The sequence below is a fragment of the Vicugna pacos genome, chromosome 24 (assembly GCF_048564905.1).
Source record: "Vicugna pacos chromosome 24, VicPac4, whole genome shotgun sequence".
NCBI lineage: Eukaryota > Metazoa > Chordata > Mammalia > Artiodactyla > Camelidae > Vicugna > Vicugna pacos.
The window spans coordinates 12,962,016-12,988,759 of record NC_133010.1 but is presented as its reverse complement, the minus strand read 5'-3'; the positions used below and the strand labels follow the sequence as shown (position 1 = coordinate 12,988,759).

The following is a 26,744-nucleotide window of genomic DNA, read 5'->3' as shown; positions in this document are numbered from 1 at the left end:
TCTCTTATTTCATGTAGTAAAGAGACGCTGAAGTGAAAATACTCTGCAGTGAAGAAGCAGAGATGCAAAGATAAAGGAAGAAAGAAAGATATCTCATAAAAGGGAGAATTAACTAAGACCTTGTAAGAGGGAAAAATGGAAACATACAAAAGGTTCCCTACAGCAGAGAGTAACAACAGAAAAACCAGTAACTAGTTCTCAGGGCAAACACCTCTTCCTGTAAAGTACTTTTTAGGTATATTGACTAGAACTGTCACAATGTGTCTAAGCTTCATTTCCATGAGATCCTACAGTTTTACATAGTATCTATGTTGCAATGGTTATAACAGTATTAATATTAAGAATGGAGAAATGTTATCATGAAGTCATATATAGTATTGTATTGACTGTTATTTATTTCCTTTTTAGCTTTTTGAGTTACTGACACATTATTGCAGCAAAACATATGTAGGGTCAATTCATGCTGAATAGTTATTAGAAACCATGATAACAAAAGTCATTACACTGCAGTTCAGTTTTGACAGTAAAATTTCTGCAACATTATCACAAATCCTCATGCATTAGTGCAATGATCCTTACTATAGTTTCATATTAGAACCAAAAGATTGCTGTAGCATGCTTGATACAAAAAGTCAAGCAAGCCAAATTCTTTTCTGCTTTTACAGATAACATTTTTGCTCTTTTTCTATATACATCATGCAGATAGTAGCTTTGTTTTATATACTTTTCTCAATAACCTATGAGTACATTGCATATATATTTCTTTAAAGTGAGGATTTTTCTTGAAATGCAACACAATTTTGAGTACCAGCACCAAAGGAAATAATTTGAAAATGATTTTATATCTGGCACAACTTCACAAAATTCTAAAGCTATATTATTCACTGCATTATCTTTCTTTTTCTCAGGTAAGTGCTGGCTGTGGGTATAAGGGTTTTTTTTTAATCAGTGATTTTCTATAATGGAATAGTACAAGATTTTAAAAGGCACATCTGTCATATTAAGGATGACTTTTATAGAAAAGCTGAGAGTAACCCTTCAGCTGACAAAGGGAAATATTTTCAATGTCTATCTGTCTACAATATTTTTCAAGTCATTTTTTAAAATTAAAATGTACTTTTTTAGATTTTGAGGTACAATTTTGACATATACTATTACATTCATTTCAGCTGTACAACATAATAATTTGATATTTGTGTACATTGCAAAGTGACCAGCACAGTAAGTCTAGTTACCATCTACCACCACACAAAGTTAGCTTTCAGGGTTTACTCTCTTGCAATTTTCTAGTAGGTCTACAATGACTGACTATAGTCACCATGCTGCAACCATTCTACTCTCTTTATCTATGCTTTTTGTTCTGTTTTGTTTGTGTTTTAGATGCCAGATATAAGTGAAATCATATGGTATTTGTCTTTCTCTTATTTCACTTGGCATTATACCCTCTGGGTCCATCTATGTTGTCACAAATGGCAAGATTTAATTCTTTTGTTTATGGCTGAGTAGTATTTAATTGTGTGTGTGTATGTGTGTGTATACACACAATTGTATATGTATATATGTATGTGTATGTATATATCATATCTTCTTTCTCCATTCATCCCTCAACGGACCCTTAGGCTATTTTCATATGTTGGCTATTGTAAGTAATGCTGCTATGAAGATGGAGTGCGTGTATCTTTTCAAATTAGTTTTCATTTTCTTTGGATAAATACTCAGAAGTGGAATTGCTGGATCATTTGGTAGTTCTATTTGTAACTTTCTGAGGAAGCTCCGTACTGTTTCCCATAATGACTGCACTAATTCTCATTCTCATCAACAGTGCTCCACATCCTCTCCAACACCTGTCACTTATCTTTTTTCATAATAGCCCATCTAACAGGTTTGAGGTAATATTTCATCGTGGCTTTGATCCGTATTTTCCTGATGATTAATGATGTTAAGCACCTTTTCATGTACGTGTTAGTCTTCTGTATGCCTTCTTTGGAAAAATGTCCATTCAGATCCTCTGTTCATTTTCATAATCAAATTGTTTGTCTGTTTGCTATTGATTTTTCTGAGTTCTTTATATAGTTTGGATATTAATTTATCATTATGCAATGCCCTTATTGTCTTTTATTACAGTCTTTGTTTTAAAGTTTATTTTGTCTGTTATAACTACACAAGCTTTTTTTTGTTCAATTCTATTTGCACAGAATATCTTTTTCCATCCCTTTGCTTTGTCCTAATATCTGAAGTGCGGCTCTTGTAGGCAGCATATAGATGAGTTTTCTGTTTGTTTGTTTGTTTGTTTTAAAACCCATTCAGCCACTCTATGTCTTTTAATTGGAGAATTTAGCCTATTTATATTGAAAGTAATTATTGATAGGTATGTACTTTGCCATTTTGTTAATTGTTTTCTGGCTGTTTTTGTAGTTCCTCTCTCTTCTTTTTTCCTTGCCTGCTCTCTTTCCTGGTGGATTTATATCTTTCTTCAGTCTTATGTTTATATTCCTTTCCCATTTTCTTTCATGTATTTACTATCGATTTCTACTTTGTGGAATGTAAGTCCCCTTCGCCACCAAAGCCAAGTGATCAAGGGGCATCCCCTGTGTGGATTACATGTACCCACTGGCTTTAGCAAACCAACTGGAGAGTGCAGGGGGTGGGACATCATTGCTGGCTTCATCAAGGTAGTGGGGGAAATGCCTTGACTACATGCATGCCAGCTTCATTGGTGCAACTGCAGCATCTTGTTGCATGTGGCTACTGGCTTTAGCAAGGGGCTAGTAGAATGCTGTGACTACTGCTACTCACTGTCCCCAGTCAAGGAGAGGGAAGTGTTGCAATTGTCCAGGCTCCACTGACTTTAGCAAGCGATGACCACTCTCCCCTGAAGGCCTTAGCAAGGTAATGGGAGGGTGCTCTCTCCCCATAATTCATCCCATGTTCTCAAGTTGCATCAACTCTTTAATACCTATTATAGACTAGAAGGTCTTTTGTAGCCATATCAAGATTTGGTACAAGAAGTAAGGGACATATATTTATCTAAAAAAAAAAATCTGTAGTCATATCCTCTATATGCAAATTAGACTGTGGAAAACTATTATAGATAGTTTAATATTTAAAATTTGTATTTATGTTCTATAAGGTTGTTGAAAAACTTAAATAATATTACACAGAAAGACTTGCAAAGTATGTAACACACAGGAAGTGCTTTATAGATGTTAATTATTACTATAGTTTTTTACAACAATCCGCTAGGGAGACGCTAATATTCCCATTCTTCAGAGGCTCAGAGGGATTATATATGTATATAATACATTTATTTCTATCTCTTTGTCTAAATCTCTTCCTCTCTATATATTAGGGTCTCTTTACCTTAGCTCTGTTGCCATTTCAGGGCAGAAATGTTTGTGGCGTGTGGTGAGGGGAGGGCTGTCCTGTGTATTGTAGGAATTTTAGCAGCATCCCTGGCCTCTGTCCATAAGATGCCAGGAGCACTCCTCCCAACCCCACTACCACCCTGATGTGATTACCGAAAATGTCCCCAGGCACTGCCAGATATCCACACATCCTCTGTAGGGTAAAACAGTCCTCAGTGAGAACCACTGATGATATATATGTGTGTGAGTGTGTGTGCTTGTGCTCACATACCTGTGTCCTAAGAAAGGGAGGCAGAGATACTGATGGGGTCATTACATAGCTGTTGTAGGCAAAATCTATTTTAAAATTATGGTTTTCCTAGCAAAGAAATGAATTTCCATCTACACTGAAACAAGCACATAAAAATCACCACTCGAAGCCCATTTTTAATACATGCAAGATAACAAGCAATACGAAATACTTATAAAAATGAAAACTAAAACAGCTTTCACATTTCTTTAGGAAAATAATTTTGTTTATTGCTAGAATTGACTTAGACTCCTCACCAAATCAATGCAAAGTGAGTTTTAGAGGAAACCCACATTTGAAAACAGAAAAAGGGAAGAGACTGTTTTTATTCCACTGTATATTCCTGCCTCCTTTGTCGAAGATGAGTTGACCAAAAGTTTGTGGGTTCATTTCTGGGCTCTCTATTCTGTTCCTTTGGTCTATATGTCTGTTTTTGTACCGATACCATGCTGTCTTCAGATCTCTGAATTATACAGTACTTTTGAGAATTTATATGGAAACTGCTATGGAGGCCTAGGGAATACAGATTAAACAGCAAAACTTCCTGCTTCGTCCTTTGGTGAAGTGAAGAGAGGATGTTGTTGGGCTGGTTCTATGGTCTGTTCTAGGAAAGATTCCCTTGGACTCTGGAGATCACAGCCTTCAGCATGGAAGCTGAGATGAGGTAGTATATTCCTATGCCTTTTATTGTATCTTTGTCAGTACAATGGATGATTAATAATTTATTTTTGAATAACTGAATGAATGAATGAAGTGTCTGAATTCCTTGAGGCCCAGAAGTATCCCTCAGAGCTCTGGAGTAGTCCTCTGACCCATGTCCCTTCGTGACTCCTTCACAAGCTCAGGTCACTTAAAGATAATGCTCCAATCTGAGCATATCCGTGGCAGTAACTCACTACTTCCAGCTGCCAGTCCACTCAAACTCGGGAAAAATATCACAGCACATGCTCGTCTACAGACTCTTGGAGGCAATATTTGAACCTAAATTAAGGCAACTGTGTCCTAGGCCAACTTGTTTTCTAACTAACTGTCTGTGTGTTAAATCCCTGAACCACTCTGGCCTTAATTTTCCTTATCCTGTAAAATGGTCTTCTAAAGAGATGCATAAAGTTTCTAAAGGCACTCCTAGTTTCAAAAGTTTTACAATTCAAGAGTTGTGAAACTGATCTATAACCCTTATGGAAATTAAACAGCTTCTAAATAAATAGATAGTCTTTCCCCACCAGAAAAACCATCATTGAAAAGGTGGCTTCAATGAAATAAAATTACAAAAACAATTAGTGAATCAAATAACCTGTTTCAGTTGGACAGCAGAGACATAATGTATGATATTATGTAGTTTTTACATGATTCATAGAAGCCGATGAGGCATGTGTAGGATTGTTCAGTCATGCTATAGCAGAGAGGGAGCACCATGGTTAGGCAATGGCTGAATGTAGAAAATGCTGAGTCTGTTCCCTCTCAAGTCAGTCTTCCTCTACCCAGGTGACCATATGACACACTCAATCTCGGTACCATATCTTATAAAGGAGATGAAGATGATGATGATGATGATGATGATGATGATGATGATGATGATGACAATAATAATAATAGCAGTAATAATAATAATAATAATAAAAATAGAAAATTTTCCTGAATTTCTAAGGGATATTTCAAAGACAACGTTTGCAAACCACATGGCACAGACACCTGGTTCACTTAGTGCTTGTTAAGCACTGACTGATTCTGTAATAATTTATAGTCTCATAGTAAGAAAGTGCTGAGAATTGGAGTAGGGCAAAAGTTAAGCTTTATAAGTAATTTAAAAAGAAATTAAAATATATTTTAACCAATTTTGGAAGAGATCTTGTTTTTAGCCAACAGAACTATTAATACCTGCATGCTTTGCTTAGCTCACCTTTCTTTGCAGGCCTGAAGAACTTGAGATAGCCATTAAAACAAGCACATGGTGATTTTATCAATATATTCATGGATTTTTGAAGAAATATGAAAAATACATCTGAAAGCTTTCAATAAAAATGATGAAAATGCCCATTTTCACACAACATACAAGCTGTGTGTACAATTTTTCCTTCATTCCTCTTTAATGTTATTGTAAGTTTTTAGATCTGAGAAGTTTTAGATGGATTCTGTTCTATCATTACCCGTGAACAGGGCTAATAAGAATTTTACATAACTATTTTTGTTTGTTTCTGACTTTTAAAGGGTAAAATATCCACCACTGCAAATTTTAAAGATACAGGAAAGTATCAAGAAATGTGCAAAAGAAGCAGATATAATTCTATCACCTATTCTAAGATTTGAGCCACATATATACAAAACTTTGTTCAGGAAGGGGACATTATTTTTATATTTGATTTGTTTTACTCTTACATTAAGCTTTCTTTGCTATGCTTGGTCTAAAAGTACTAAGAAGTAGAAAAGGGTATAATTTGTGTAGAAAGAAAAATACTCCCTAAGAAGCATGATGATTAAAATATAATTATTTCTTGTGCTAAAAAATGTATATTCAGAAGCAATGAAATTATTCTAAAACAGGCAAAAGATACAAAAAATTTCATTTTATCTGACAAGGAAATTCAACAAGGGACTCAGAGGTTGAGGAGTACTTTCATGCACCCCAAACTAAACTGGACAAAGGAAATGCTGCAATATCAAGGAAATGGACTAAAATATTAAAGGGTTTTCTCAGTGTTGATGGCCAAATTCCATCCTGTAAGCAGTGCATTAGACACTAATGACATACGATTTCTCACTGACAGATTTAACAGCATCAATAAGGCCTCTCTGTCCATTGCAGCAAATTGATCCTACATGACATGGACAAGGGCAGCCTGCACTTAATGACCTCCATCGCTGAAGGATGGAAATGAAAAATGATTGGAAGTACAAATAAATCTTTGAAAGTTTCCCTGAAACAGGTGTGCTAAAAGTGATTCGTTTGAGGGATCATCACAAACATAAACCCAATCTCTTAGCATGCCCCACTTTCTGTTCAGACCAGAGTTTCCCTCCTTGGTTCTTGAATCAGGACGTGCTTTAATTCTAAAACTGACATCAAGACAATTTGGTTCTTACTATGTAAATACTATGTTAGGGCTCTCCCTTAAAGATCTGAGTTCTTCACTATTTACACGGGTATCTAATATATTTGTCATCTGCCACCAAAGGATTCTATACAAACTGATAAAAGATACACATAAAATTTATTTTTGTTTCCCTCCTGGTTAGAAAAGGAAATACAGTAGAGCCATTGATTATTTTATCCTCCTCAATTATCAACTGAAACATGTTTAAACTCAATAAGAATGTCAAATGCACGAAGTGGCTGGACAAAACCCCATGGATACATTGATGCCCTTTCTCTGAATCCTGCATGATGGCATGAGGACACTAAGATTCTGGCTTATAGTTGCATTCTCAGTTCTTTCCGAAACACACTTATTTCTCTATCTACCTTCATCTTGCTACTGCTTCAATACAAACCTCTAAGAGAAAAATACACACTCTCTCCTGATACATCTGGAAGCTTTAACTCGCATGAGAATAGATGGGTCGGAAACATAGGGCGCGGCTAAGCAGGACATCAGATGAATATAATAGTTACTCACAGTTGCACAGTAACTTTTATTTTCAAAGAAACTCTGGAGGGCTCTATCAGTCCTAAACAATTTTCCTCCAAGGTAAACTTCACTTTACAGATATGAAAACAGTCAGAAATGATAAATAATTTGCCAAGATCACTGAGCTAGTAATTGGTAAAGCTTACACTCAAATCCTGGCCATCTGTCTTCCCACTATTCCATAGTAATGAGGGATAAATACAGTACTGAAATTCTGAACTACTAATTTATAGTATAGTAGTCTGAGAGACAACAATAGGAGAAAGGATCTATTAGTGGCCTACTGGCTTTACAGGTAGGTGAAATGTTAAAAAATAATTAATGCCTCTAGTTTTTGAAATTTAAATTCTGAGAAGAAACAAAGATTCAAAGGAAAATAACTTTCTTGTTAATGAGTAACTGGAGAAGAATATAGAGGGAGTGGATGTATCTTAACACCCTAGGAATGGAGCTTTACTTTTTGATTTGTGGCGTATTATGTGCTTTACTTTTCCACTTTTAGTATTACAGAAGATCTTAGAAAATATATTGGAATTTCTGGTGATTTCCAGTAATCAGAGAGGGTCAACTATTTTGTCAAGTTTCTAATTAAGCTTCATATTTAGCAAGAAAATAGAAACCAAAACATAGAGCCCATACATCATGAGGACGAATTAAGAGTTGTATCATGGTAAGCTATCCATAGATAGAACTGAAATTTGAAGCATATGATAATATATTTAAATTTATGAACGACAAAAATTTGGTATTTCAGGTCATAATAATTACAAGAAAATGGTATAAAATAGTGGATTAGAAACTAAGTTTTTTCATTTCTCAAATGTCCTTTCAAAATTCAATTTCAAAACGTTGATAAAAATACACAAAACTTTACAAAAAGAAAACATGCTATTTGGTGGCATACAAAAGACCACCATAAGATTGGAGACCCCACGACTGACCACTTGTTACTTTTTCTGGAACATATGTCAAGTAAAAAATTATTTTTTAAAAAATAAGAGAAACCTACCTGTTTCTTATCTCTAACTGAGCCATCAAGTGATAGCTGTCTGTCATACAGGTTCAAATAGTTGTCCTTTTCTGTTAAGAAAATGGTCTGTAATTTCTGATACTCTTGAGCTAAACGTAGATTTTCTTCTAGTGAATCTTCTTGTATTTTCTAGAAGATAAATATATACATATATTTAGTTAAAATCATTTATGTTTGAATTTTTACATCATTTGAATTATTTAAAATTGTTACATTATATATATTGTAGAAAAATAATAAAACCAAAAGGATGCTTCCCCTGACACAAATACCATCTCTGAATTTAACAATTTTCTTTCTTGATGCAGGTTTTTTATTTATTTATTTTTTGAACATTGACGCATCAGAGTCTGACTTTTAATGCTTTTCTTTTCTGTACTTCCCTTCACAATGCATTGGGAAGTACCCAGTTCTTGGAGGCTTCACTCAGTATCGTAGGAGATTTCCTCCAGCTTCGCATCCCTTTTCCTTTTCTCAAGTGCTCAGATAGGTAGAAGACATTTGGAAGCTCAGAATCCCATTTCCAAGAAGTTCAGAGTGGTGGCACTCACAGAAAACATTCAAAACACAGAGAAGTAAAGAGTGAAAAAGGTAAGGAGCAAGCAATTCGATATTTAGAAGCACCCAGAGAAACTGGTTGTTACTACTATGTATATTTTAACTATATTAAAGGCTAAATCGGATTCTGTGAGTGGTTGAGAATTTTATAACATCCCTCATGACTAGATACATATATATCAAATCTAATACAAATGCCTTAGAATGTAACTTTTGCCAACATCACCCACTGGCAAATTAGGGGCTGCCTATCATTTTAAATTAGATGTATGATTCAGTTTAGTTGCTGATTCTTTTTACATTTCTAGCACAGAAAACTTTCTTTGGCTGCTTCAAAAAATACAGAATTTATCAACAGCCTTAAATATTTTCAAACCTGTTAATCTAGTAATTCATCCTATGGAAATTCATTCTAAGCAAAAAGCTTTATTTGTTACCACGTCATTTATAGTAGCAAAAAGTTTTCAAAACACATAAATGCAGATTAATCATGATGACAATAATGAGGATTAAATAACTAGATATGAAAGTAACCATTGTGATGTAATTAAGAATGTTTCTTTGGAAAAACTGCCATCACATCAAACCTTTAGTATAAGTTGTTAAAAAAAATATATTGCAGTATGAGAATGTGCACAGAGGAAATGTAATTCAGCAGAAAATTGCCTGTACAAATATTTCTGTATTTACACACTTGAAGATTTATTAAGGTCAACCAACATATTTCTCATGAAAGCCTGGTATCCATATTGATCCCTAATGATTAATACTATGTCACAGGCGCTCCTCAAAAAAGCCAAATGATGAACTGAGAACCGTTTTAAGTGTCCTTGTCCTAATTCTGGCACAATGATTTAAAACTTCATAAACTTCTATCTAATAAACTTGCTTAAAAATCACAGAGTCTTCTTTTGGTAGGAGGACAGAGTGTCTATGAATATTTTTCTTTGGTGCAGATACCTTTGAAAGATGGTTACCATTCCTTTTGATATCTTAACACTAATATTAACCTCAAGGGACGAACTTGGGACTTTGACACATGTTCTCCTGGAGGCTGGAGAAGAAACATTTTTGAGTTTTTTGTTTGTTGTCTGATTTAACACAAGCACAATGTTGAGACCTGAGATACTCTACTTCTCAATTACATTTCTTTCAAGACTCTGATGGTAACTATAAACACTGAATTTGAGAAGAGTGCTACAAAGGCTGTGGGATTTGTTTCAAACCTACTTAATGGAACTTAATTGGGGATATATTTGGTACTTTTATGCTTTACTCATTGTGTAATGTACAGTTTTATTTCCAAATATTATATATACTTTCAATTTCTGTATTACACCAGTTCTTACTGTTTTATATAGCATGATTAGAGAAATCAAATTGTGTAGTTAGGCCAATGAATCTTCAAAACATTGTTCCATCAGTCACGATATTTTACATTATCATTTCTCAGTAATAAAGGTAGAGGAGGATTTACCAACTCACTACCTATTCCTGAAAGTCAGTGACCTTCAGATGTGCAATGAAGTTTAAGTTTTTTAATTCTAAATAATGATATTCTGCTGACACTGCAAATGTTTTTTATGTTTAACTGTAGTTCCACATCACAACTCTAACTGGCTTAATTTTAACCAATAGTATTATAATATGCAAGTGAGATAAAGAGGGAAGGATAATTACTGGTGGATATATGTCCAGGGGAATTAATGCTACTACTACAGGAGTTGAAAAGCTAGCAGCAGAAGATATTATACAAGGGCACAAAAGTTGGAGTTGGCCCTATAATAAAAACCCTATAATAAAAAGGTGAGAAAAAAGAAGGCTCTAATAAGAGAAGTAAGATGACTTTTCATATCCTTTTTATTCAAATCCAGTTGAATCTTATCAGTAGAATCGTTCTACTTAAGGTCTTGACTAAGCACAAATTTGAAAAAAAAAGTTTGTTTCAAAAATATTAAAGAGAAATTTGATTGCAATCTTTATAGGTTAAAATAACTGCTCTTTGAGTTGAATTACAATATTATTTTATTCATTCATTCATTTACTCATTTCCACTCAGTTGCTTATTCAAAACTTTCTATTTAGTAACTACTATATATCAAGCTCTAAGATGTAATGGTGAAACTCAAGAATTTGTGGCCTTATTGGAAAGATTTATATTAAAAATCACAGAAATATATAAATAGAGTGTAGAATTCATAATCTCTTGCATTTTTTTGTTTTCCATATAGATTAAATTCACCCCAAAGGTATAAATTAATATTGTAACGCTTTCTCAAAGCTACATTTATTGGTATTTATTCAATTCCTATTATTAGTGATTATTGTGATGAAACATTGGGAATCTGGCTCGATGAAGAGAAGAGACATAGTGAATATCTATTAATCATTTCCATGGCCACAGAAATATTTTCATTCCCACACATTCTTCTAGAACCTTGTCACTCCCTATCAGGAAGCACAGTCTATTTCTCCTTCCATTGAACGTGGGTAGACTTGTGGCTTTTCCAGTCAACCTAGTATGGTGGAAATGATGCTGTGTGACTTCCTGGGCTAGTTTATTAAAAAGTTTATTAAAAAAGTAAACAGCTTCTGCCTGGCCCTCTCTTTGGGGACATTCACCCTTGGACCAGGCACTATGTTGTGAGGAATCCAGGCCACATTTAGAGGTTATGTGTAGATGTTCCAGCCAACAACCCCAGCCCAGGTCTCAGGTATCAGCATCGACTGTGAGTGAATGAGTCAGCTGAACATGATTCCAATGCTTAGTCTTCAAATCATCCAGCTGATGGTTGAGAACATTTGAGAAGAGACAAGTTGGCTTTGCTACGTCCTGTCCAGATTTTTGACATAGAATCCTGAGCTGTGAAGTTTTAGGGTATTTATTATGTGATCACAGCAACTGAAACGAACACCAGGCATTTTGCACAACGTTACATACCTACTGAGTAGAGGACCAGGGCTTTGCAGCCAGGCAGACTGGCTCCAGGTCCCACACTCTTTACCATCCAATATACTCCCTTCATAAACATAGGCCAGCACTCTTCAACACTACATAATGCTGTCTTTATAAAACCCAATGACTTTAAACAATCAAATCAAATTACAGAATTACATTGTTTTGAGCCTATTTCCACCAGCCAATTGTCTTTTCATAATCTGGCTAACATGTAGTTTGTCAACATAGATAAGCTGGGCTCCTGAAGGAAATTATAACTTGGTCCCCTTGGAAGCTACTTTTTGCTGTAAGTCAATATGGCCATGCTGGTTACATATAACTGGTCTTGTGTTTTCCGATCTCCACGGTTCCTTATTCCATGATTTGATCAGGCCAGATGCATTCACTGGCAAGACTATGTGCCGAGTGCACAGACCTTTACAGGTGAGGCTTGCACAGCTCTGGGCTACGGTTGAATGCAGCAGAGTAATGCTACACGTTGCGACCTCTGGAGGTCCAGCCAGAAACTCTTACTCTGGAGAAAGCCTAAATCCATTTGAACTTTTTTTTTTTGGGGGGGGGGGTTCATTTTTAATTTAAGATGGGCTACTGGCAAAGAATATTACAAGAAAAAAACTTGATCTTAACATTCTAGAGAGACGGTTATGATTAAAATATTTACACTGTACATGTACATGTAGAAAACCAACATAGCTATAAACAAATGTTTAAATGTTATTAAAATAGTCCTAGTGTCTATGACTAAATTTATAGCAGTGAGTTATCTACATTCTCAGTTACTCTTAATACGGGCATCTGGATCCAGTTCACCAGGCAGAGGGCTTAAGTCCTTCTCTCAATTACGCATTCATTGTAAAAGAGTTGTCATCTTTTGACCCAGTTCTAACTCTAACTGTCCTATCCTAACGTGATTATGTGTGCCAGTCTCACATGATCTTTTCTGATGATCTGTCTATCGTCTCCCAGTCTTGGTTGTTAATAGTCTACTGCAGACAGCTCCTTGCTTTTTTGCTTCTTGCCAGGGCTCTGCTGGCTGTCACTGCCATGTCTGTGTTCCTAAACAGACTGCACCACACTCACTTTATTTTAGTCCCATGATTGGAAAGAACTGACTTTCTGCCAGAACCACCCAAAAGCAAACGTGGTATTGCTGGTTCTTATTGATCAGTGTTCCTCTAGAGCACCTTCCTGTCTAGCTTGCATCCATTTATTTGTTCATTCAGTTACTTCTTCAGCAAACCCTAGTAGGTTTACCTTATATGTCCAGCTTTATGGCTACCCCTGGGATTAAAGAGATTGGTGGGATGTGATCCCTTTTTACCAGGGATTACAGGCTGGCCTGGGAGGAGGCAGAGGTATTTCTTGATACACTGAATTGATTCTATCAGGGGGGGAAAGTGGGGTCAGAAAAGGCTTCACAGAAGAAATTATCATTGACATGAATCTTAGAACAATCATTTTATTTGGCAGAGATCTAAGATGTCCTGCCATATGGGCCAGCATATATTTGAGCAAAATTGGGTGAGTCAATTGAGTGCACTGGTTTTTTTTGGCCCCTTTAGGACTGTTAGATTATTGTTTCCTATGACTTGTGAATTAGGCTTTCCTAGACTGTATTAAGCATTCTGTTATCTCTTGACTTTAAAGTATTACTATGTAAATAACGAAAAATATCCATGTATTTAGTATCCCATTGATGCACAGCACCATGCAAAACACAACATTCCAAACACCAGTGTTTCAGTAGCATGCGACCCTATGCAGATGTTTTACACCACTGATACCATACCATCAAGTCTCCAGTCTCCACGTAGTCTTTCAGCACATCTCTGCCAGTTTAGGGCACTGTCCTGGTAGCTTTGCATGTAGTGATGTTCTGATGTTACTAAAGCAGGCAGGCATCGGTACTGAGACTGATTCATAGAATGTGCATGGGACAGACTTTAGAATGAACCAGACAGGGAGGTTCCAAGTCTCTTTGTGAACACTGCTGCTTCAAAAGCATTCCCTTTGATTCGTGAGAATTAACATGGTGAGCACAAGATGCTTAAAATATATGCCACTTCTCTAACAATGTAACAGACTCAGAGAAAACATGTACTTATTTACGTGCATCACCTACTGTGTGCAGAGAGGCATTATTGTACTGCTGCTCCCTTAAAATCTATACACCAATTACTACAGAAAATGAGAATTTTCCCCAGTGTTTCCAAGGAACAAGTCTGTGAGAATGATATGTGTCGATACCCTGAAGCCTCAAAGGAACAAATAACTGTTTTAACTCTCCCAGGACCCACTTCCTTGTCTGTGCTGCCATGGAAACCAGTCTCTTGTCCAACTCAAGTTCTCCGATAATTAGTCTTGAACATTCTTGATATTTAAATGAATAAATCAGTCCTCTGCACCAAGGGTGTTACATGCCTCAAACTCTACGTATTATCATGTTTGACAAAATGCTCTCTATCCACTAATTTATTTAAAAATACTTATTGAGCAGCTGGTATACACAAAGCATTATGGGGGACACTGTGAGATGTCAAACAGCACCTTTAGGACTCTGGTAAAAGCCTACCACATGCCAGCTGACCAGTCAAACCTGTCACTGCCAGACGCCAGGAGATGCTGTCTTAAGCTGTCCCACCGCAGCATTCACATAAACGACCACACACAGAACTCCTTTGCCTTGGCTCCCCCACAGGGTTACAAATTTAGCTACCATTGATTTACTCAAAAGTTTACTAATGGACACAACAACGTCACATCTCAGAACTCAGAAAACACCCAGTGGGGATCCATGAGCGCTCTGTATTAGCCCTGCTTTCCCTTATTATGTTTTGACTCTGTTCAGTGTATACATTTGACCAGGAATTATTGACACCAGCATGAAAAAAATACACAATTTCAGGGCCGAAGGAGCTTGCAATCAGATAGGGGAATTGAGGCATTCACAAAGCTAACTACATCAGAATACATTAAACATAAGGAAGGATAGAAGACATATCCAAATAATGAGAGCAGTTCCATGAGAGAGCAGTTCCAGTGAAAGTGCCAAGCAAAGTTTCAAGGAAGAGTCAGTTTTTGAATAGATTCTGAAGGTATTTCATATACAGGGCGCTGTGTGTGTTCTTGGCAGGGGAAGTCTGGCTTAGAAACACAGATGCTTGTTAAATATTACAAAGTACCTGATAACTGTGGGTATGTGTTTATTCTTTTAAAAAAGGAACATTTATCACCATGTTGCCTGTAATTTTTCTCCTATAACTACTCAATGGCTTTAGGGATCACTAAATATAAATGCCACTTTTTTTATTAGCTATTACATTTTTATTTGATCCAGTTTTCTTTAATATAATTGTATGTCCCTTCAATGTATTTGGCATAACTGATTAGAGAAACAAATTAAGTAATAAGAAAATGAAAGTAAAAATCAGTGTCATGCAATCTACAGCCCAATATATTTTTCCAAGTTAAAATATATGATTTAAACAAATATATTACATATATGTCCTCAGTAGGTGATAGTTACAGTACTAATAATTCCCTTAAATTTATTTTTTCTTTATTAAATAAACTTTAACATTTAATCCTGAATACATGAGTTTAATAATGTGTCCTCTAATACTGTTTAAGATTGTTAAACAGACACATATTTGCATAGTATTTCCTTTTTAAACATTGCTACACATTATCATAATTTAATTCTATTTCAATTATCAATATTTTAAAATATATTTTAAAGTCTGCTACTCTTTTCACAATTTTGTATGAAGAACTTCTTCATGTGCACTTCCTGATGTGAAAAGTTTAAGATTTAGAAAGGTTTCCTATTTACTCACATTTTAATGATATACATTTCTACTTCACTGGAGGAAAAGGCTGATCAGTCACAGAAAGGTCAGTTAACACTAAATAGACCCTTTCTTTATGTAATTACAAAGAATAATTTCTTTGTGCTGATGGCACTGCACATGGAGTGGGTGATGCAGAGAATTAATGTGCTGCCTTGTTGGCCCATGGGATAGAGATTCCAATACAATAACCACAACTTATTCTAATTATGCAGCTTTAAAAGGTCATCAGCAAAAAGAGTTAAGGAATTACCAACTAACTTTATCATAAAGTAAAAATGCATTGCATAAATGCAGAAAGTGTAAGAACAGTATTTTGAAACTTTACTGCAAATGAAAGACAGATTGATCTAAAGGGTTTCAGCTCATATATTATGGCATAAATTAAACTCATTGAGAAAATACATGCTATTTTATAATTTCCTATTGATGTAGTCAGGTAACCTGATTTCACCTTACATTTGTAGAAAATGTTTAATTTTGAAAATGCTGTTTATATTTAATGACAATTTCATTGCCACATTCATGTTACAGTATAAATTCTGGTACAATTTAAATATTTCTTTTAAAAAATCCATTTGTTATAAAATAATGCATGCTGATTATATTACACACAATGAGAGAGTGGTATGTGAAATAGAAAATTAAAAAGCCCCTCTGCAGCAATCAGTCATTTTTTAATTGAAGTAGAGTTCATTTACAACGTTGGGTTAGTTTCTGGTATACAGCATAGTGATTCAGTAATATATATATATTCTTTTTCACTATAGGATTACTACTATATATTGAATGTAGTTCCCTGTGCTATACATTATAACCTTGTTGCTAATATATTTTATGTATAATAGTGCGTATTTGCAAATTCCAACTCCTGATTCATCCCTCCCCACTTTTCCCTTTGGTAACCATAGGTTTGTTTTCCATGTCTGTGAATCTTGTTTGGTTTAGTAAACAAGTTCATTTGTATCATTTTTTAGATTCCACAAGTAAGTGGCATCACATGATATGTGTCTTTCTCATATATATATCACATCTTCTTTATCCATTCATCTGTTGACGGACACTTAGTTTGCTTCCGTGTCTTGGCTACTGTAAATAGTGTTGCTACAACATTGTGGTGCATATGTCTCTTTGAATTAGAGTTTTCTCCAGCTATATGCCCAGGAGTGGGGCTGCTGGATCATATGGGAACTATTAATTGACCACAGGTGTGTGGGTTTATTTCTAGGCTCTCTATTCTGTTTCAGTGATCCATATGTCTCTTTTTATACCAATACCACACACTACAGTCATTTTTATACCCCAGAGATAGTATTAACAATTTGGTGCAAATCATTAAGAAACAGAAATTAAAGAAAAAAAATCTTACAATGACAATGAGGACACAAAGACCAGGAAAGTCAAATTCTTGTCCAAGGTCACGTAAGAGGAATGCAGCAATAAGGCCAGGATCCAGTTTGGTTTCAGCCTAACTTCTGTTCAGGGACTATGTCACCTCCTAACCTTGAATGTGAATTACAGGGCCCATAAGATTCTAGACTGATACCTGTAAATGCTCTAATTTCTGAATACTCTATAGAATCACACCAGTCTTTTGAAATAAACTGGATGCTCATAGAGAAAAGAGTCTTTTAAAATAAAAAATATATATGCCTCAGTGTCTTTTCCATGGGAACACAGGGTTAGTTAGGCCCACTGACACAGAGGTGCCAAATATGCACAGTACAGTAAATAATTTGCAGTCTAATAAAATATCCTATGGATAGAATTATCTCCAATGCTTTTTCTCTTTTGTTCCTCTCAGTTAGATAGTCCCCTTACTGAGAAATAAAAGATCACAAGCATCTCTAATTGCCTGATGTTGTCCACACTGGGGCGCTGCCCAAACACTGTGAAGATTCTCAAGAAGAAACAAGATTTAAAATACCTAAGGCAAGGTTCTGTAGAGACTCATTCTTGAGACATGTCTAGTCTACAAAATAACTGCATCCCAGCATGGGAAAATCACATTCTAGACCGGGGATCATGGAACTGTGACCGTCCAGGCAAATCCAGCCCACTGCCTGCTTTTGTAAATAAATGTTATCCGAGCACTGACACACACGTTCGTTTACATATTGTCCATGGCGTTTCTACTCTGCAGAGGCAGAGTTAACTAGCTGCAATACACACTAAATGGACCCCAAAGTCTAATCTATTTATTATCTTTCCTTTATACATAAAGTTTGCTGACCCCTGCTATAGACTCTAAATTAACATATAAGTATTCTGCAAAACAAAGTTCCAATTTAGATTGCCTACTCAAGATCTATTTGGGCTGTAGTTACACCTACACATAGAGAAAGGCTGTAGAAAAGCATTTGCTTTATTTTTCTAGCAGAGGCACATACTAAGGAGCCATAGCCAATTAATAGCTCAAAAATGTCTCCAAGTTCTTAAAAAATAATGAGATGCTCATAAACCTTTTAAATACTCCCAAAATAGACACAATAACATTGCAGAGTTGTCAGACCTATTAAGATACCATAAATAATGCCTCGATTTATTTCCCCTACACCTTTTAAAATTAAATGTAGTTTACGTAGGTCTTGCATTATAGGAAGCCAGGAGTCTGTTAATTTTTCTACTCCAGCAACCTCTGTTTTAGGGATGTGGGATTAACTATATGTTGCCAAGTGGAACCTTAATTTTGCAGGGGACATAGGTGTCCATTCCTTTGCAGAACTGCTAAATAAAATGAGGTAGTCACCCACCATGAAAGACTGCAAAGTTATCAGAAGAAATGCACTAGGTATACAACACAGCAATAGAGGATGATCTTTAAAATATGATGCCCAAGTGGAAAAGATACCGAATGATAAATATCATATAATTTAGCACATGAGGGAAGTACCAATTGGAGTTAGAGAGACACAAGAATTAGGAGTTAAGGGTGAGGGACAAAATAATTGAGTTGATATTCTGGCAGGGGAGGGTATAGGTTAGTGGTAGAACGCATGCTTAGCATGCACGAGGTCCTGAGTTCGATCCCCAGTATCCCCATTAAAATAAAAAAAAGAGAGTTGATATTTTGAGGATATGTAAGTTCTTTATAGTCAGCAATGACACTCTTACAATGATTAGGTGGGTTGGGTTCTTAGATCTTCCCGGTTTTTTCAGGGGTTTAATGATAAATACTTAAAATAAGATAAATCAAACATATAACAATACTGGAAACACACTTCTGCGATAATAGGTTCCCCAGGGGCCACAACACTCAGATTTATTCTGTATATCATCTAGTTATGGCCAGAGTAAATGAAGGCATGAAGAAGTCTGTCATGACAATTATGTACCAAATTCATGGTTGTTTCTCTCTATGCCTTTTTTCTCCTCTCGTCTTTGCTTTTCCTCAACTTATTTATGCCTCTTTTCTTTCTCATGCTTCCTCCCTGTTATCTTTGTGAAACACGAATTCATTCAACTCTCAAAGGTCTTCTTGCTGTCATGCTTTCCTCCTGAAGATACCATCTTCCCTTCCCACCATTTCCTCAACCTACTATCCTTTCCAAGTCACTTCTTTCTTTCTACATTATGGTATGAAATAGAAGTGTCTCAAAAAAGAAAAATATTTGGGAAATACTGAAGGATCCACTTATTTTTTCCCAACAACAATTCATGGAAATCTAATACAATAGAAGGAAGAGGATGAAATGTATATTGTGCAATTCAGCTTATGGCTGTCTTTTTGATGTTGTCTAGACACTAATTTGGATAGTGGTGGTAAAGAAAAATGAACAAAAACTTAAAACTTTTGGTCTACCTGGAAAAGGTGATTAGAAATATTTCTGTTTCTGTCAGCTTAGCAGGAAGGCAGAAAAGTGTCAATGTAATAAGTCTTCATAATTAAGTAAAGTATATGACAAATACAATTATATTCTTACATACACAGAGATACACATACACAATGTTATATTTTTAATCTTTTGACAGATATGAGGGAAGCCAGAGACTTAAAAAAGGTAGAACAAACTGGAATCTCTTTAGGAGGTACGTCAGACACAGAAGCAATAAAGCTGGCATTTATAATACAGTATTCATTATTGAGAAGTAATTCCTAGTTCACTGATAGTGTATACTATATCTATCTATTGTAATGCGGTGAAACGTGTAAAGATGAACATTTTCAACTTTTCTTGGAAAACTGGAACCGATAAGGCACAGTCAGCATTAAAACACTGTACTATGTATGTATCTGTCACTGCAATTGCCATGTTTTATTATAGTTAATATCATTGTATTAATTTCTTCACTTCTGTGAACTTTTTGTGCCTTATTAATTTTTACCTCAGTGCATAGTACTCTCTCAGTAAACACTACTGAGCACATGAAAAGGTGAGTGAAACTGAATAACACTCACACCTTGTTGAACACTGAGGTACCTACACAGAAAAGATGGGTGGACTCAACGTGAATGTTTTTTTATTTTCATTTAGTATCTATTTCTGCCAACTGTTCTTATATGAGTGGACTTTTCAGAGTATTATACATGGATGCCATTTTACATGTTTTTTATTCTGCAGAGAAACATTTCACAATTAATTTTTACAACATAAAAACGTAGGAATTTATCCATTTACATATTGACTGAAAAAAATAATAAGGTTTCCAGTTCTATAAATCCTAGTTCGCAGAAGCATTTCACTGTGTAATCTCTCTGTGTTGTACTCCGGGGTTTACTTGTCGCTTTTCCTTGCAAGACTAACAGAAATCTAAACTACCCGCTTTGCTGCCTTTTATACACTTTGCTAAGCTGTGTTCTCACAAATCAGGAGATTAAAATAAAAAAGAAATAGTAAGACAGTTTCACACGAAATAACGATAGTTGATTTTTTTTAATTATAGAGGATCTTCACAGTAGCAGATGGGTGTGAGCACTTTACGGAAACAGAAAAGTAGTAAGTAAGAACAAAAGCAGCATTCAAATTACCAAAGACTTTTGAACAAAGGAATGATAAGTTTCCTGTGTACTTCAATGACTTAAATAAGAAGCAGCAATATATGGTTTAAATCAAAACAACACTTTATACACTGCTCTCTTCAGATGAGATAGGCAAGGTTACTCAGTTTTACAGGATTCATCCTTTGTCCAAATTCGTAACAAGTGCCCTTCCCTAACCCTATACACTTGTCAATGTCAGACCAATTTTCCTTCCTCATGAAAGTTTCTTCTTTAATTTTTTTTCCAAAAAAAAAAAATCAAGGAAGGAAAGAGGGAAGGAATGAAGGAAAGTGCAAGCCTCCTGGAATCAAATGCTATATCCACCCCAGACATCTTCAGTGCCACTGAGTTACTAGCTTTCTTTGACCTCAGGGTAATGACTGACCTGAGGATAGCCCTTAAGTGGAAACCTGTTCATATGCAGTTAGGTACTGAAATTTAGACCCATGCAAATGGGGAAACTCATAAGCTTGATTTTGAATAAAACGATACTCATGGAAGCTATCTGCAGTCCATGCAGGCCATCCATTCTTCCAGGCATCGGGGGTCGTCAGCTGTTCAGAAGGTGTGTCCGTGGGGGTTCTCATGGCTAACTACTGAAGCTCCAATCCCAGGAACCTCTGAATTTGCTACTACTCATGGCAAAGGGGGACTCTGCAGATGTAACTAAGGGCACAGATCCTAAAATAGAAAGATTACTAGATATATAGGTGGGACTATCTAATCACATGAATTCTTAAAACTTCAGAGGATGTGAAGGAAGCAGCAGGAGAAATCTGAAGTGTGAGAGAGACCTGAGACCCATCTCCTTTTCTCCTTTGAAGATGGAAGAAGGAGGTGACAAGCCAAGAAGTGCAGACGGTCTCTAGAAGGTGGAATGGCCCTCTGCCCACAGCCAGAAAGAAAACAGGGACCCAGCTCCCACAGCCAACAAGTTCTGTTGACAATCTAAAACAGATGCCTCTCTCCAGCCTCCAGAAGAGAACAATGGCCCTGCTGATAACTTGATTTTCATCCGGTGAGACTCACTTTAGACTTCGGACATACAGGGCTCTAAGATAATAACTTAGTGTTATTTGGATAACTTGATTTTCATCCGGTGAGACTCACTTTAGACTTCGGACATACAGGGCTCTAAGATAATAACTTAGTGTTATTTTAAGCTCCTAAATTTGCCGTGGTTTATTATGGCAGTAATATAAAGCTAATATAGTGACAAGTATCACATTAGGTACTAGGTTTGTCAAAATTAATAATATGTTGCATAAAAGCTAACAGCTTAACGATGGAAAAATCAAGCACTGCAGCTTTTTGCAACAAGTTTATTAATATATACATTTTAGAAACTATTAAATAATTCATTTATTTTGTATAAAACATGTGTTTCCTATCAGTATGTAAAGTAACACAGCACATCAATAACAACTGGAAAATTAATTCCAATGTGATATAGATTGTGCCCTGAGCTCCCAACTAAATTTCTGCTTACGTTAACTGTAATAGATAGATAAAACTATCATCTCTATTTTGAAATAAATGTATTCATTCCACTTGATAATTTTTATTATATTTTAAAGGTCCATTATTATGTTAGAAAATTTTGATAGTCCTGTTTCTCCAAGATTAAATATAAACGTGAGTATATTATGAATGTCCTATTCTGTTAAGTACAGTTCTCTCTGGTTAATAACTTTTAAATGATTAACTCATCTGCGGAAAGCTGAGCATGCAAATGCTTTTGAAAAAAATGTATGTTTGGAAAAATTCTGTTTGAATTAGTAAGAATTCAACTTATATATATTTTAAAAACCTTCTGTTAACAGACTATTTGTGCTAGGGAAATTATAAAAAAACAAAACCAAAACACAGCAAATAAAAAAGACACCCCTGTCTGTTATCAGGGACTTGTGTTTTATCCTTTTAAATTCCTGGAGCTGTTCTGGGTTATTCCTGCACATTAACTGAAGAGCTGTACGTCTGGTGTGGTAATAGCATAATAATGGGTTTGTTCTTCATTACAGTGGCAGCCAGGTCCAGCCTGCCCCCTCTTTCCACGTCAGATGCAGATACTACAAATAAGATTCAAATATGGCAACTGATGTAATGCCCACATTATAAAATTTGATAGCCTAAGCAATTGTCGGGTGAATAATTTTTTTAAATTTCAGGAATATTAGCCAACAATTGCAAATATAAAGATTGCTGGGATTTCGAGATAATTGTACAGCTTTATACCTATCGACATGATACAAGGAGAATAAACTTGTCAAAACTGCTAAAACATCTGAATGACAAAATACCTTTAAAGAAATGTTATTGTACTCTTTTAAATCCAGAATGTATATTCAATATTCACCTTAATTCTATTTTATAAAAAAATGCAAAATGTTTGCAATTGCTATATGTCCTTTATAAAATGGTTGTGGCAAATGTGTTTTCTATTCACTTAAAGTCTGTATTTATTCCATTGCTTTGTTTTAAACTTTTTGAGGGACAACATATATACATCATTATGAGAACTGATACATTTTTATAAATGAGTACCCCTACAAAACCACCCTCTAGACGAAAATACAGAAAAAGTACCTTCACACCAGAGGATTCCCTCACGTCTATTCCCAGTCAATAACAAACACTACCAACACACAAGATTTGCTTGTTTTTGATCTTCATATAATTATAATTCCACACTGCATATTTTCCTGAGTCTAGCATCTTTTGCTCAATAGTAATTGTTGAATTTATTCATATTGTGTGTGCAGCAATATTTCATTCATTATATTGCTACATATCATTCCCTTGTATGAATAAACTGTAATTTATCCATTCTACTGCTAATGGATTTTTTTCAGGGGAACCATTATGACTAAAGCTGTTATTAACATTTTGTGCAAAACATTAACATACTTTGGTGAACATGTGCACTTCTTCCTGACATCTGGGTTCGAATCATACATATATAATGCTCAACTCTAACTAATGGAATCAATACGTTTAAAATGATGATACCAATTTACCTCCCCACCTGAGGTTTTTGAAAGTTCCTATTGGGCTACATTCTTATTTATACTTTCAAATTTGAACCCTTTAGAAAAGTGTGCAGAGTCAAGTCAAGGTGGTTTTAATGTGCATTTCTGTGATTATTCTGTGTACCTTCTCATACGTTTACTGCTCATTGGTATAGCCCCTTTCATGAAGTGATTTTCAAGTCGTTTGCCAGTTTTTCTTAATTAGGTTGCCTGACATGATTGTTTTGTTAGAAGTTCCTCACTTATGGATGAGAGTACTTTGCTGGATATATGCATCACAAGTACTTTTTTCTAAGCTGTGGCTTGTCTTTTCATCTTTAATGGTGTCTTTTGATGAACGAACGTTCTTAATTTTAAGAGTCCAGTTCATGAATTTTTTCTTTTATGGTTTATAGTTGTGTCCTATTTAAAAGAGCCCTGGCAACCCTGGAAAAAACTCAGATGTTCTCATATGCTTTTCTCTAGAAGCTTTATATAACTTTCACATTTACTTCTCAACATAGGTGGGACTGATTTTTGTATACGTTGTGAAATAGAAGGTCAAAGTTCTTTTTTTTTTTAAATGTAGATATCCAATTGTTCGTGTACCACGTATTAATTCGGCACCAATCACTTTCCAATACAGTCTTTTACACTATTTTGGTGGCCACTTCTTATAAATCAAGAGGCCATGTTTATAACCTAGGTCTGTTTCTGGAACCTCTGCTCTGTTTTATTGTTCATTTACCTATCTTTACATCAATAGCACATGTTCTCATAGCAAGGCCTTATCTAAGTGCCTATTGGGATGAACTCCTAACTTTGGCTCTCTTCAAATCTGTCTTCACTGCACTTGACCCTTTGCATTTCCTTATAGATTTTAGAACATTGATGCACCAATTTCCAAAACCTCCACTTAAGTTGTAATTTTAATTCCACTATATGCATAAGTTAATTTGGGAAGACTTTACATTCTTTAAACACTGAATTTTCAATTCATAAACTTGGTAGATCATTCCATATATTTAGAACATCTTTGATTTTTTTTTTTCCTCAGAACTGTTTTGTAGTTTTCTGTGGAGAATGCCTGTACATCTTATGATGGCTATATACTTAGGCATGTTTACTTATTAAATCACAAAGAGTATCCATTTTAAGATTTTATTTTCTAGTTACTTGTGGCCAGTTTATGGGAATACAATGAATTTTTATTTATTTTATATCCAGTGACTCCCTCAAATTCACAAATTAATTCTAGCAGTTATCTGTAGAGTCATTTGAGCTTTCTATGTACAAATAATGTCTTCCAATGACTGCTGCTTCTAATGCCATCTTTTATCATGTTAAACAAGTTATTTTCCATTTCTAGTTTGCTGAAAGTTATCATGAATAGCTTTTGAAATTTCACCAAAGGCTTTTCCTATATCTATTGATATTGTTATTTGATCTTTTTCTTCTTTTTACTGTTAATGGGTAAGTTATATTCAATGTTTTTAAGCTAAAAACTGGCTTGACTTTGGGAAGGTCAAACATCCCCTACCCAAATTTGCATGTTATTAGTTACATTTTCTCATTCTATTTTCCTCCATGGATTATAAAATATAATCATTTATTTAAACGCAATATGAGGACAGCAATGAGATCTAATAAGAAAAGCAGGTCAATATCTAATGTGTACTAGCTGTATATTTCTATTACCCTCCACTCATGAGAATAATAAAATTTGCCCCACCTGCCTAACATGGTGGTTACAAAGATAAAATAATGGACTGGAAGTAAAAATGCATGGTAAGCTACAAAGAAAGACCATTAATATAAAGTTCAAATGGTCAATTATCATTATATAGTTTATTAAGGTTCTATTTAATAAAATAACAATGAGATATGTAACTTGAATCTGCTTCCCTAGTACTTTAATTTTTCTTGAACGTTAAAGTAAGTTTTGTCTACTAATTTTCTACTCCCAAGCTATCCAAATCAAAACTAAACAAATGAAAATGTTTCAAATCAATGAATCTTTACCAAACTGTTGTATTTTAAACCTATCAAAGTACTTATACTGCTTTCATAAACTCATAAATAACATATCAAAATTTAGGGTGGATAACAAGCCTCATCCTTTTTGTTTGGATAAGAAAAAAAAAATCACAATTTTCATATGGCTTTAGTCTAAACATAGCTTCCTGGAGTGAACTCTCTGGCCTAACCACACTCAGATCAATGCAAGCACAGTCTGTTTCTCTCCCGTCTTCCACAGAGAGAAAACGGGCTGCTAACCAGATTCCCTGCCCAACTTTGTTAGATTACGTCGTATATTAAATTTCTTATTTTCAACCTTTGTGCTACCAAGGAAGAAAGAATGAGTGAAATAAAGTTCAAAATAGAAAGCTATATAATGGTATCCCGTTTAAGCCTACTAATTACAATTACATTCAAAAGTTAGATTTCCTCTGAAAAAAAGTAGGTAATTTCTTTTTGGAGTTTTCTTTCTCTAATTTCCAGCTATATAACTGCATATTCACCTACTGGGTAGCCTGGTGATGGAATTCTAGGAGAGAAGACGTTTTCCTGAAAGAGAAAGTGAAGAACCCAGCAGTAGAAGAGTCCGCAGCAGCAGCGTTGCACTGGCTATCTGGTCCAAGTTTCCCTCTGTCAGCTTTCATAGCCACTTAGCTTTAGTGCCGGGTTCATCTTATGAATCGGGGGAACAAGATCAGGACTTGGGCACCAAACATCTTCCCTATTATTATCGCTCCATTTGTTTTGGTGATTATTCGATACCCTACCACGCATACTTAATGCCAAGACAAACAGAAGGTGGTGAGGGAATTCCTGCATTTTCCACAGAGGGAAAACAAGAACATCACAGGAAACCTATGCTGATTAAAAGGCACACCTACAAATGAAACAACTCTAAACGCTGGCCCTAAATTGACTGAGGTACACACTTGTGATTTCTATTCATAAAAACCAAGAGTATTAATTTCTTTTTCTTTTACAAAAATAAGGTCACAGTCTTTGATGGGAGACTTCATTTTATACGAAAATCCCTTAAAACCCAACTTTCCCTAAGTATTTTT

The 26,744-nt window shown here is 35.2% G+C and overlaps 1 protein-coding gene across 1 annotated transcript in view; it reads right to left on the bottom strand.

The window, feature by feature from the left end:
- CCDC178 (coiled-coil domain containing 178) overlaps positions 1 to 26,744 on the bottom strand; it is a 285,980-nt gene that overhangs the window by 84,272 nt on the left and 174,964 nt on the right. The window contains exon 22 of the mRNA XM_072949050.1: positions 8,290 to 8,439. Coding sequence (XP_072805151.1) covers positions 8,290 to 8,439 — 150 coding nt within the window. The remainder of the gene's footprint in view (positions 1 to 8,289; positions 8,440 to 26,744) is intronic.